The 13,225-nt window shown below is 45.6% G+C and overlaps 1 protein-coding gene across 2 annotated transcripts in view; it reads left to right on the top strand.

Annotated features, from left to right (window-relative positions):
* The window catches only part of Esr2 (estrogen receptor 2), a 40,107-nt gene extending 28,709 nt beyond the window's left edge, over nucleotides 1-11,398 (top strand). For both annotated transcript variants that reach the window (XM_051196011.1, XM_051196010.1), the window contains 3 exons: nucleotides 1,132-1,265; nucleotides 9,620-9,800; nucleotides 11,068-11,398. In XM_051196011.1, the coding sequence (XP_051051968.1) occupies nucleotides 1,132-1,265; nucleotides 9,620-9,800; nucleotides 11,068-11,254 (502 nt within the window). In that variant the 3' untranslated portion in view covers nucleotides 11,255-11,398. The remainder of the gene's footprint in view (nucleotides 1-1,131; nucleotides 1,266-9,619; nucleotides 9,801-11,067) is intronic.
* The last annotated feature ends 1,827 nt before the right edge of the window (nucleotides 11,399-13,225 follow it).

The raw sequence follows: 13,225 nt of genomic DNA, 5'->3' as shown, positions 1-13,225 counted from the left end.
AAAAGCAGACCTCCACGGGCGCCCCTTTCTGTCGTGGTCCCCACTGCTGTGTCCTGCAGGCTTTCAGGAACTGGAAGGACTTTGTGGCAAAATCATCTAGCTGCCAGTCACTGCCCTCCAGTGGCCCTGCAACCGAGGAGAAGGGCCAGCTTTTGAGAGTGGTGAGGTGGAGTGATGTGTGTCTGGCTGGTGTGAATTGAAACCGGTGCTTTCTAGTTCATGTGTGATAATGCATTCCTAGAGTGCACACTCAAAGGTTTGTCCAAAAACCTTTGTTTAAAAGTCATCTTCAGGCTGGGTGTTGTGGCATACATCTGTAATTTCAGTATTTCAGAGATGGAGGTAGGGAGACCAGGAGATGAAGGCCAGTCTCAATACAAGTCTACAGACCCTGTCTCAATAAAACATAACAAAAGACTCAGAACCTAAACGAACAGAAAAACCTACTTCAGTCAGTCAAAGGAAAGAAATGATCACTTGCCCCCATGCCTGTCTCCTTTCCCTGACTAACCCACCTTCAGTTGTAATTTCTGTGTGTCACATTTGCTTTCTTCAAATGCCACTTACTTGTCTCCTGGTTTCTAGACAGATTTCAAAACTCAGTCATATGTATGAAGATATGAAAGTTTTTCTTGAAATATTTGGTTCCAACAGGCTCCCGCATCCATACTTCCTGATGGGAGTGTGAGATCTCCCTTTTAATCAGCTCAGTCGTTTCCAGTGAGGCTGGTTAACTACAGTGGTTTGTATATAAGCCATAGGAGTGACAATGTCTTCAAGAAGTCCCTTTGTAGCAAAGCAGAAAGAAACAGGTAACCCCAGTGCACACTCTTGCCTGAAAACATGGTTTACGAAGTTTTAAGAAATGCCCTGTGTTAGGAAATGCCCCCCCCCCAATGTTAAAGGAATTTACCCCATAGCCTTGAGTGCTAGGCAAGTGTCCCACCACTGAGCCTGCGCCGAGCATATTTTGTTTTCTTTATATGGGCCTAGTACTAGCAACTTCCCATTGTTAAGTGTGCTCTTACTAATGCCATAGTCATAGGATGGACAAGATGACACCTAAGATGTCATTTCTTGATGTCTGTCTAATGCTCTGTGTTCCTTCAATTCCCAAATGAATTCTTTCAGGGATGAGGGCAAGTGCGTAGAAGGGATCCTGGAAATCTTTGACATGCTCCTGGCGACGACATCAAGGTTCCGTGAGTTAAAACTCCAGCACAAAGAGTATCTCTGTGTGAAGGCCATGATCCTCCTCAACTCCAGTGAGTAACCACACAGCTGCACTGTGCTTTGGGGGGGAGGGGGGAGAAAAACCATGGAACTGGTGTGGTGGTCAAGAGTGCCAAACTTCTGTTTCATTTAGAGAGAACAGCCTCACTCCCAACTTCAGCATTTTACATGGATTTAGACTGTAGTTAGTGTTTGCTAACTCGAGTATAAGTTATTCACTGGATGGGCTACCGGCAGTGGATTTGAAAAGTGGTTCTGAAGCTGGACATGGTGGTGCAGGCTTTAATCCCAGCACTCAGGAGGCAGAGGCAGGCAGATCTTTGAGTTCAAGGCCAGCCTGGTCTACCGGTTCCTGGACAGCCAGGGCTACACAGAGAAACCTTGTCTCAGAACACCCAAAAAAATGAAGAGTGAACTTTAAAGTGTTTACCCTCCAGCCTTTCTTCAGGCCAGACACAGGCATTTCACATGGTCAACATGTATCATCCTTATTTAATGTTTCAGCTTCTACTTTTACATATGCATTTATTTGTTCAGAACTAGCACTTAAGTTACAGTCAAGTAGCTGGTAGCATTGGGAGAGGTCGAAAGCCAATTATGAAAGCTCATGATGTCGATGCTATACTGGGATGTACAGATGTACAGAGTCGAGGGTCAGAGATGCAGTGGACTGCAGAAGGGAAAGACCCGGGGCTCTCAGAGAGGAGCTACAAGTGGCTCTTTTGGGAAGTGGGGCATGTCTGTGTGCAGAAGTGTATTGTGGGAAGGTCATACTCACTTTCTATAGGGAGCAATGACTGAAACGCAGAGAGACTGGGGCAAGGGAGTCTTCAGGATGAAGTGAGCCCAAACAGACTTGGTGTGGGAGGGACAGGGGGAGGGGCTTGACTTCAGAGATGGCAGGTAGGACAGTGTCTGAGCTGAGTGGATGTTTTGGCTTTCCTAGTTTTTCTTATATAAACAATGTATGGTGATGGGAACAACATTCAGATGGAAGAAAACCATAAAGGAAGATAAGAACAGTTAGCAGGAACCAGCCCTCTTCAAGATAGTCACCATAACCTTGTTGACCATTGGAAATAGTGCCCCCAACTCATTCTCTCTCTCCCTCTGCTTCTTTCCAAATCAATGGATGCCACCTTCTCTTACATAAAACGGAGTTGTATCTACCTACACCTGTGTGTAGACTCTCATATACTTGACAACATCCTGGGATACTTGCAACACCTAACCCAATGTGCATGCTAGGTACACAGTTGTTACACTGTACTTAGAGAAGAGTGACCCAATGTGAGTATGTCGGCTTTTAAACATGGTTTTTTGAAACTGGCACTCAAACCCGGAGCTTTGCCCATGCCAGGTAAGTGTGCTACCATTCTCAGCTATAACCTTGGCCCCACCTTGCTATAATGACAGGAAATTACTATGAAAAGGGCAACATATGAGTCCTGGCTTATGTGACTAACGCATTTGACTGGTTTTTAAATTACTCTGTCCTGTGGACTGGGAGAGAACATTCACAGAATAGCTCTGGGGAGAGCAAAGGGCGCTGTCAGACAGTGGTGGGATCTGGCGTGGAAAGTGGGTTAGACCTCGAAGGGGAAGGGCAGGGAGTGCTTGAGAGGAAAAGGACTGCACGCAGCATCTCTGGCCCGCAGGTGGCGCTCTTTAAGCCTTCGGCCGAGTGCTAACCTATGGGTGTTGGAAGCTTGAGGGAAGGTGGATGGAAGTGATCTCTGAAGTTCTTCTCCCAGACTGAGACATGCCTTGCATTCTCACCAGTCGGCTGGAAAACCTTGTAATATCCTGGACACTGGGATGAGAAAACACTGGGGTGTAGCACTGATAATAAAAACCCAGAGGCAGATATTGGGGTTAAACCTGAAGGTCTGAGAAGCAAAGTGGCCAGCCACTAGAGAGTTCTCACCTCTACCAATGCTCAAACCAAAGGGGTGATCCTGTCCTCAGACTGCATCTCCAGACTGCACTGCTCCTCAGACTGCCTAGAGCGCACTGAGCTCCTGTCTTACATTTCTCTCTAGTGCTGGAATTAAAGGCATGCCATCCCAAGTACTGGGATCAAAGGTGTTTCTCTTTTAGGCTGATTTATTCTCATGTAGCCCAGGGTGGCATTGAACTCACAGAGATCCATCGATCTCTGCCTCCTGAGTGCTGGAATTAAAGGTGTGTCCACTACTGCCTGTCCTCTATGGCTAACTGGTGTGGCTAGCTTTGCACTCTGACCTTCAGACAAGCTTTATTTGCTAGATCATAAACAAAATATCACCACACTGGGAAAGCTGTTGCCACAGTGATGGGGTAAAGTGAGCCCAGGTCTACAGGCTACCAAATAAAACATAAAAAAAAAAAAGCAAGTTCAGATTATCAAGACATTGTGAAATAATTTAATCTACAATCTAGCACAAAGCTCAAGAATATTTGTAGTTCTCACCAGCTCGTGGACGAAGCCTATAGTTCAGTCTTCAGTATTATTACAAAGAAGCCGGGGGCTCGGGGATCTAGTTCAGTTGAAAGAGCGCTTGCCTAACATACTTGAGTCCATGACTTTGACCCCCCCCCACTGCCAACACTGTCACCAATGTGAATACTCATAAGCAAGGGGGGGGGGAAACAATGACAACAAATAGAACATAATTCGAGCCAGAATTCACAATACTCAAAATAACAAATTGAACCTTAGTGAAGTGTGCAAAGAAGAAAATATGCTCTCCAACAGGATAAAAGCCACTCAGTTGGGAAGGTGACAGAATGAAATGAATGGAAGCGACTCTACAGAGACATGAAGACAGTCACTGAATTTCATACGGAAAGTGGGAGCAGGTGGGGCAGGACACACAATGTCCCAACGGCCCCACACGGCCTTGTCAACGTGAAGCTGTCACAGAAGAGACGGCAGCAGGTTTTAAATGGCCAGTAAGGAGAGTGACTTGATGCAGCTGTGGCAGTCACTATGAGGAGCTGGAAGAAAATTCTTAAAGACACGTGGTTGAAAATGCTCTAGACTTACTAAAAATGGTAAACACAGTTTCCAGGATGCTCACTTAAACTCCTGCACAAGAATCTTGTGGAGAGCCACAGCAAGACAGGTTGTCATCCAATTGCTTAAAGCCAGCAGGAAAGAGGAAAACCACTTTCCTTTTCTTTTTGGAAACAAGAAGTTGCTATGTAGTCCAAGCTGTCCTTAAGCCCACGATCCTCCTGCCTCAGCTTCCTGAGCAGTGTGCCACCATGCCCAGGTTTTCTTCTGTCTGGCTCAAGTCATAGGCCTGTGCCTGTGATTTGTCTTCGGTGTCACTGGGAATGTTCAGACATTTACCCCCACACCCAGAGCAGAAAAATGGTAAAGAAAGAAAAACAAGCTGCTGGGGGAGGGGAGGGGATGACTTTTTACACAAAGGTAAAGATGACAGCATATTCCTATTTTCAAATCCAAGTCAAGAGACAGAGACATAGGGGCTGGAGAGTTGGATCGGCCCCATTTGCAGAAGGTGAACCCTGTTTGGTTCCCAGGAATCCCAACTGCGCTGCTCACAGACACCTGTAACTCCAGCTCCAGGGGACCTAACACCCTCTTTTGTCCTCCACAGATACCTGCCCTCATGTGCACATAGAGGCATACATGCACAATATCTTAAAATCTTAACAAACAACTTAAAATTGCACATTTAGAAACAGTGTTGCTCTAGAATTCCATATGCTTTCAAAACCAAAGGTAAAATAAAAGTATTTCCAGACATACAAAGCTGAAAGATTGTAGCACTAGCAGAACGGTATACTGAGGGCTCAACAGTTAAGGTGTGCTGCTTTAGCTGGGGACCCAGGTACAGTTCCCAGTACCCTTCAGCTACTGGGGATCTGATGCTTTCTTCTGGGTTATGAGGGCACTGTACTCACATGCCTGACAATTAAAAATAATAATAAAAACAAATCCTGGAAGAAATGTAATAGATATTCTTCAAAGAGGAAATATTCTACCAAAAATTATGGAAACATCTACACAAAGGTATATGGAGCATCTCTAAGTGGGAATTAGCTCAGTAAACATTCTGTTTTCTTATTAGCTGACCTTCTGTGTTTGTATTTCAAAGATAATCTAGTATCTAAAACTAGAAACAAACCAGTAACAGAATAGCCAACTGAATAAGGGCCCCAGTGTACTGAGGGTTCTGGTTTGTCAAAGTGATATTTTGAATACCTTAATGGCTCTAGGTCATTATCTCTACTAATGGGTATAGTATAGACCAGAAATAAACAGTAGCATCTAGTTAAATTTCAACTCAGATGCTGGTTTAATATTTAATATTTCTAAATATTAAGGATAGCAGAATGAACTAAGTTCAGGGCTTTGAGCCCTGTGTGTGTACACTTAAGAGAAAGACTCTGATCTTCACTGGGTTTAAGTGGAAGACATATTTCTTCTTTCTGGAGGGGACATAATTCAAACTTGTGTCCCTTCTAATATCTATATCTATATATGTCTATCTATCTATCTATATAGATATATATACACACATATCTACCTATCTATACACACACACACACACACACACACACACACACACACACACATATATAGTGTATAGGAGAAACTGGAATGCCTAGTCTCTTGAAATAGAGACAAGAAACTATACATTTAACAACCTGTTAGAATGCTAGTATTTCATAAATTAAAAATGTATCATGCCATGTGGTGGTGGTGGTGCCTGCCTGGAGGTGGTGATTCCCGGGAGGCAGAGGCAGGTGGAGCTCTGAGTTCAAGGCCAGCCTGGTCTACAAGCCAGGGCTACATAGAGAAACCCTAGCTCAAAATAAACAAAATAAAAGGTATCACATGAGCAGTGGGGTTAACGACATTATGCCAAATAAGGGGATAACCTTGTCACCTAAGAATCTGAAACTATGCCCACTTTCCCTTAGAATTAGGATTTAATCTAGGAGACAGAGTGGAATAAGCCTGAAGATAATTACCATTGTTGTTCTTTAAAAATAGCCTAAATTAGGGGCAGGGAGCTGGCATGGGCGTGCTTGCCTGTGATCCCAGTACTTGGGAGGTGACGGCAGAAGCAGGAGTTCAAGGCCCTCCTTGACTACATAGCAAGTTTGAGGCCAGCCTGGACTGCCCAGACATTATGCCAAACAAACAAATAAATTAGCAAGAGATCTATTTGAACAAGCCTAAGATTTGGAAAGAATGAAACATTTTATTAACTGAAATACTTAGAATAGCAGGCGTAGGCTGACATTCTATTTTGCTTTAGAACAGCACAAACATTCCCCTTCACCCTTCGAAGCCAGAAAACAATTTTCCACGATAATATTCTAGAATTTTTAAATAACACACTCCAGATTTTCTGAGTTATCTCCCTCCAGCCGAGCAAATCTTAGGCCTTTGTCTTTGAACGAGTAGGGTACCACAATTCTTGGCATCTGTGCTTTCAGAACGGCTGGTGGGCTAGAGGGAGGAACACACAGATGTTCCAGGAAGTGGCAGGGATGAGGCTGTGTCCTTGACTTGCTTTCTTTGGGATGTTTGGGGTATTGTGCCAAGAGCCCTCTCCCTCCCTTCCCTCTTTAGTTTTATGAAAAGTAATTTAGTTTTGTTTTACGATGAATCATAGTGTTTCTATTTTTAGGGGTGGAGGGGGTTCGTTTTTGTTGCTTCCTGTGTACCTGGTTGACAGGGTTGTCTTGACTTGACCCTGTTGAAGGCCTGCCACTTAGCAATTGCTGTGTTGCCTTATGCCATGTTGATGAACAGGTATGTGGCTGCCCAAAGAATGGGTGTGGTATTCCTGACTAGAGAGAGAGGTACAGTAAAGTGGGTGGATCCTGGGATCCTTTTAGTTTTAGACCTTTCATATATACACTCCTCCTTCTAGAAACTTGACATGCAGGAGCCTGTTTAAACATGGTGCCTCCCCTTCCCCAACCAACAGATCACGATGGGCTTCAGGCTCTGTATGGGACTGTACTTACTGCCTTCAAGCTTGTAGGAGGCCAGGGTCTGCCCTTGGTAATGACACTGGCTCATGAAGGATGGTGACTGACTACCAACCATGCTCTTTGAAGGTAGCCACACGCTGCCAGTGGTCATTTATGCCACTGTGGTTTTGCTTCTGAAGGCAATTTTAATGACACCACAGTTCACCCATTTAAAGTATATAATTCAAGCTGTGTGTGGCGTTCTACACCTGTAATCCCAGGACTCAGGAGAAGTATGAATTTGAGGCCAGCCTAGGCTACATGGCAAGATCGTGTCCTAAAACAAAAGTGTACAATTCAGTTTTCGTTAGTATGTTCACTCCGTGTCATTACCAAAATGGGTTAGAACATTTTAATCCATGTCCCCAGGAAATCTAGTGTTCCTTAGCCTAAATGCTCTCTACTACATGAGGCTGGGACTCAGACGTTTCTAGAAAGAAATTCATGACCAGGCAGAGATCTAAAGGAAGAGTGGCCATAAATAGAGAAGGAATAATGGAGAATAAGGATGACATCCCAAGCCAGTGATTCTCAATCTTCCTGATGCTGCAGACTTTTAATACAGTTCCTCATGCTGTAGTGACCCCCAACCATAAATGTATCTTGTTGCTACTTCATAACTGTAATTTGCTACTGTTGTGAACCATGATGTAACTATCTGATAACCAGGAAATGCGATGCATGGCCACAGAGGGGTTGAGAACCATTGTCCTAAGCGGACTGTAGAGAATGCTCTAGAGTGTGGCACCTGTGCAGGGACTTAAAAGTGGGATTGGGGTGAGGTCTGGGAACGAAAGATCAAGGACAGGGCTGAGGGTGGAGCTCTGCTGGTATAGTGCTTGCTTACCACATATAAAGCCCTGGGTTTGGTTCCCAGTACTACATAAACAGGGTGTGCTGGCTCAAGCCTCTATGACAGCCCTAGGAAGACAGAGACAGAAAGATCAAAAGTTCAAGGCCATCCTTGGCTACTTTCAGTTTTCTGGGGGTGGAGGTAAATCAGTGAGATGGCTGAATAAGGTTCCTACTGCCTCTAAGCCTGACAACCTGAGTTTGATCCCTGGGACCCTCTTGGTGGGAGGAGAGGTACTGACTCCTGCAAATTGTTCTTTGACCTCTACACGTGTTATGCACCACCCCCAACAAATTAAAGAAAAAAAAGAGTAAGAGGAGACTCGGGTCCCTCAAATGCTGTGCCACATGGTAGGGATCTGCTGTGCCTCGATGTCTGGAAGCCAACAGGAGATCTGCATTTTGGCTGCTGAGGGGAATGAATGAGGTGGTGAGGAGCAGATAATGGGGAGGGTGGTGAGCAGGTCCACTGAGCTCCATCCTCGAAGTCTCACTGTGTTACTGAGGCCGGCTTGGAACTCACAGAGATAGGATCCACTTGCCTCTGCCGCTTAAGTTAAACTAGTTTTGTCAACTCGACACAAACTCGAGTCACCTGGGAGGAGGGAGCCTCAACTGAAGGAGGCTCCACCTGTTGACCTGTTGACAAGTCTGTAGGACATTTTTTTTTTTTTATTATTAATGATTGACGTGGGAAGACCCAGCCCACTGTGGGCGGTGCCATCCCTGGGCAGGTGGTCCTGAGTTGTGTAGTAAAGCAGGCTGAGCGAGTCAGTAAGCAGCACTTCTCTGCGGCAGGCGGCTGCTTCCGCTCCTGTCTGCATTTTCCTGCCTGTACTTGGTCACAGAACATAACCTGTAAGGTGAGGTGTGCCCTTTACTCCTCTAACTTGCTTTGGGTCAGAGTTTTATCACATTGAGTGAAAAGCCAACCATGAGTGATACAATTAAAGCCTTGGTTTCCTTTCCTTTCTCTTTCTTTTCCTTTGGTTTTTCAAGATAAGTTTTCTCTGTGCTGCCCTGGCTGTCCTGGAACTCACTGTAAACCAGGCCTAGCCTCAAACTCTGATTTGCCTGCCTCTGCCTCCCAAGTGCTGAGATTAAGGGCATGTACCACCACCACCCAGCCCTTGGCTTCTTGATTTGCAATTACACTGTGGTCATTGCAAGTTATCATCCTCAAAGGGAGTAAAGAATTAGTTTATACTGATTTATAAACTATATACTTACATAATTTCACCTGACCATCTTCATGTAGCCATTTGCTGCAGGTGTGAAACATAATTACTTGCAGTGCCTATTGTTTTGGCAAGGCCACAGAACTAAGCTGGGATCATTTATCTTTTCTGTATCCAGCCAGGATTCCCTTATAGCTCAGTGATAAGGTTTTGCTCTCGGGAAGACCCGGGGGGGGGGGGAGGTAGAGTACACCACAGGTGTGCGTGTGCAAGTTAGAGTAGCATGCTCAACAGTTGAGCACATGACCTAGCTTCCTTTTCTCTGACTTTGGGGGCTCTCCTTCTTTGTCCAGGTATGTACCCCCTGGCTACAGCAAGCCAGGAGGCAGAGAGTAGCCGGAAGCTGACACATCTCCTGAACGCAGTGACAGATGCCCTGGTCTGGGTGATTGCCAAGAGTGGCATTTCCTCCCAGCAGCAGTCCGTTCGCCTGGCCAACCTCCTGATGCTTCTTTCTCATGTCAGGCATATCAGGTACGGACCCTTGGGAAGTTGTTTCAGTGGGGTGTGGGCAGGGCATGCACTCAGAGCTTTGGGAAAATGCAGGCAAGCCTGCAGTGGCTATGGTAGAGTGTTCACTTACAGGAAGAGTGAACTTTCCAATGGGAGGGGCTTCATCAGCGCACACACCTGCATCAACGCTTGGCACATAGTGAGTGTTTAAATGAGTGTCACGTGGCACCTGATAGGGTTTCTGTGGCAGCTGGTGGGACCCACCTGGATGTAGTTGCTAGGGTTTAGAATTTGGTGATAAGAGTCCTAAAACAGGCAGTTCTCCCTCCAAAGTGAGTTTCCACTTTCCTTTTACCTCCCTACCCCCAGGGCCAAGGCCTGGGGTCATTTCTGTAAGGATGCTAAGCCTGGCTCTCCTGGTCACTCTTCAGCCGTGGACTGGGGTGTGCACCAAGTTGTCCTTCTGTTTTCCATGGCATCAGGATAGCAAGGATAAGATCTAAGAACTTCCCAATAGGTTGAGGGAGCAAGGATGTGGATGGAGCCCGGTCCAGATCAGGAAGGGCACTGTGTGTGCACTGATGAAGATGCTGTGATGGCTGTTGTTGGTACAGTGATGCTCAGTGGGGGGTGCTGCTCAGGAAGATAGCCCTGCCCAAGTCTGGAAGGGAGGATGTGAAGATGGAAGGTAGTGCTTGCCTGAGTAGCAAGCACTGTGGGGGAAGGTCCGTGTTCACTTCAAGCATTTAACATGGAGGAGGAAAGAAGAAAGATTCCTTATTCTTTAACGATGACTCGGCTCATGACTCTTTGCAGAATAGATATTAATCTATCCTCACTATGTGTGAGTTCACCAAATTGCTGAAGTTTGTTCATAGCCCCAGAATCAGTACACAACGACCCTTTCAAGATCAAGCCAGGAATGGCAACGTTTTTCAAAGTCTTGATATGTACATTCCTGGCTTGGTTGGTTGAGGAGATTGGTGCTTGCACCCTCCCAGTGTGAAGAAGCCTACTTACAGTTAGTGACACTATTTAGAACCTTGGTCTTTATGTTTTTGTGCTTTTCATGAGTGAGCCCGTGGTGCAGCATTGGGTGGTGAGATGGAGGTCAAGAGGGTACCACGTTTGCCCTTGAATGTAAACTATTGAGGGAACTGCGGAACAACGGGTTAGAAGTACAGGGAATGTGGAAGATGGGCTGGCTTTGTGCAGGAGACTTGGGGACTATCTCAACATTCGATGGCTGTCTGGGGGTACAGATTCTCAGTGCTTTTTCCCCCTGTAGTAACAAGGGCATGGAACATCTGCTCAGCATGAAGTGCAAAAATGTGGTCCCAGTGTATGACCTGCTGCTGGAGATGCTGAATGCCCACACGCTTCGAGGGTACAAGTCCTCAGTCTCGGGGTCTGATTGCAGCTCAGCAGAGGACAGTAAGAGCAAAGAGGGCTCCCAGAACCCACAGTCTCAGTGATGGCCAGGCCTGAGGCTGACAGTCTACGGAGATGGTCAAAGGTGGAACCATGTGCCCTCTCGGCTCCCCAGCTGGGGCTTCATCTTCTGCCTGCCTTGGTCATGTACCCTTCCCCCACGTTCCACTTCCCAGGGGTCAGGGCGGATGGGTCGCGGTGTTCCTCGTACCAGAGGGTACCTTTGAATGCAGAGGTCTAACTTTTGTATAGCCTTAGAAGGTTCTCAATGTGGCCCTTCTCCCACTCCCCACCTCCTCTGCCCACTTGGAAAGCATCTTAGAGCTTCTAGAATGAATGGTGAAGGATTGGCATTGGGGGAGAGAATGTGACAGTCTGCAGCAGGGGTTCTGAACCGTCCTAATGCTGTGACCCTTTCGTACAGTTCCTCATGCTGTGGTGACCCCAACCATAAAATTAGCTCATTGCTACTTCATAACTGTAATTTTGCTACTGTTATGAATTGTAATGTAAATATCTGATACAAAGGACATCTGCTCTGCAACCCCCAGAAGGGTTATGACCCACCGGTTAAGAACCAGTGTTCTGTAAGAAATGGACCGTAGAATTAGTGGCTGTAAGATCAACCTTTGAATTGTCTTCTTGACAATTCTTGATTGTAGGATTGGAAACCACATTGACAACTCGTTCCACATTCCTACCTCACAGGCTTGTGAGGACTGCTGACGTACGTTATTGGCTATTCTATCGACTACCAGAGGGATAATGGTTGAGTTCAGATTCGAGCTGTTCCCCCAACCCCACCAGGTCCTCTTGCTCTCTATGCTGATTCATCCTTCTTGATTTACATCTGTAGAGCTTGCTTATTTGGCCTGTTGAGTGTGCCACTGTCATGGATTAAGATGTAAACCTCTTTTTATAGTTGGGCATCTTGAAATTATGTTGGTGTTTCTTCTCTCTCCCTTCCTCCCCTCCCCTACGTCCCTCATGTCTCTGTGTGAAAGGCCCCATATTTGCAAGAATGGAGTCTATCCTGTGGGTGTGAGTCACAGCATATGCTTCTTGTGAATGCAGTTTTCAACCCATGGGAGGCACGGATGCTTATAGATGTACATGATGTACTATTAATCCTCTGGAAGGCGCTCTCTCTCTCTCACACATGCACTCACTCAGCTTTAGGCCTATAGAGTGTGGATTGGTTGAACAAGCACTTGAACACATCATTTTTTCCCCACTCCTTCAAAAGCAAAAATATTTAGTGGTAGTTACTTATGGAACAAACAAATAAACAAAAACCCATTCTCTAACCTATAGGTCTCTGTATGTTATCTTGGGTGTCCCTGGAACTTGCTCTATAGACCAGGCTGGTATCAAACTCAGATCTGCCTGCCTCTGTCTCTTGAGTGCTAGGATTAAAGGTATATGCCACCACCACCTGGCTTAACATCTTTTCTTACCAGAACATTTTGAGATGGGTTGTGTGAAGCAGAAACTTAGTAAACACATTAGCTCTTATTCAAATGAATGTAATGGGAGCTAAGGAGAAAACCCTTCCAAAATGGCAATTGTAACTCACAGTTTAGAATTTTCAGACACTTTTTTTTTTTTTTTAAAGGAACGTGGCAAATTTACAAGATGTGTTACGGCTCTACTTTGGAAGTAAGCAATTGAATGATCATGTCGATTGGCTGTTTTAGAAAGTAAAACCCGGCGATACAGTATTAAATATATTTTCCTTTGAAAATAGGGTTGCTTTTGGTCAGTACATCCTGTATTTTCTGAGTCATTCATTAGGAAGATTACACTTAACAAGAGAGAACTTGAATATGTCTTAATTTTGATATTGGTGTGTCGTTGCTAAGGCTGACTTTTCAGCTGTCTCACGCACACTGGGCCACAGGCATAGGGATACACACAGGTGCAGGGTGGGGGTGGGGGGTCAGGGCGGGGAAGTTCTGAGGCATTTCAGTTTGAAATTATTAGCAGCCCAAGAACCTCAGTACAGAAAGCCTTCC

The sequence above is a fragment of the Phodopus roborovskii genome, unplaced genomic scaffold (assembly GCF_943737965.1).
Source record: "Phodopus roborovskii unplaced genomic scaffold, PHOROB, whole genome shotgun sequence".
Classification (NCBI taxonomy): domain Eukaryota; kingdom Metazoa; phylum Chordata; class Mammalia; order Rodentia; family Cricetidae; genus Phodopus; species Phodopus roborovskii.
The sequence above is the reverse complement of the archived record's forward strand: the minus strand, read 5'-3'. Positions and strand labels throughout refer to the sequence as shown.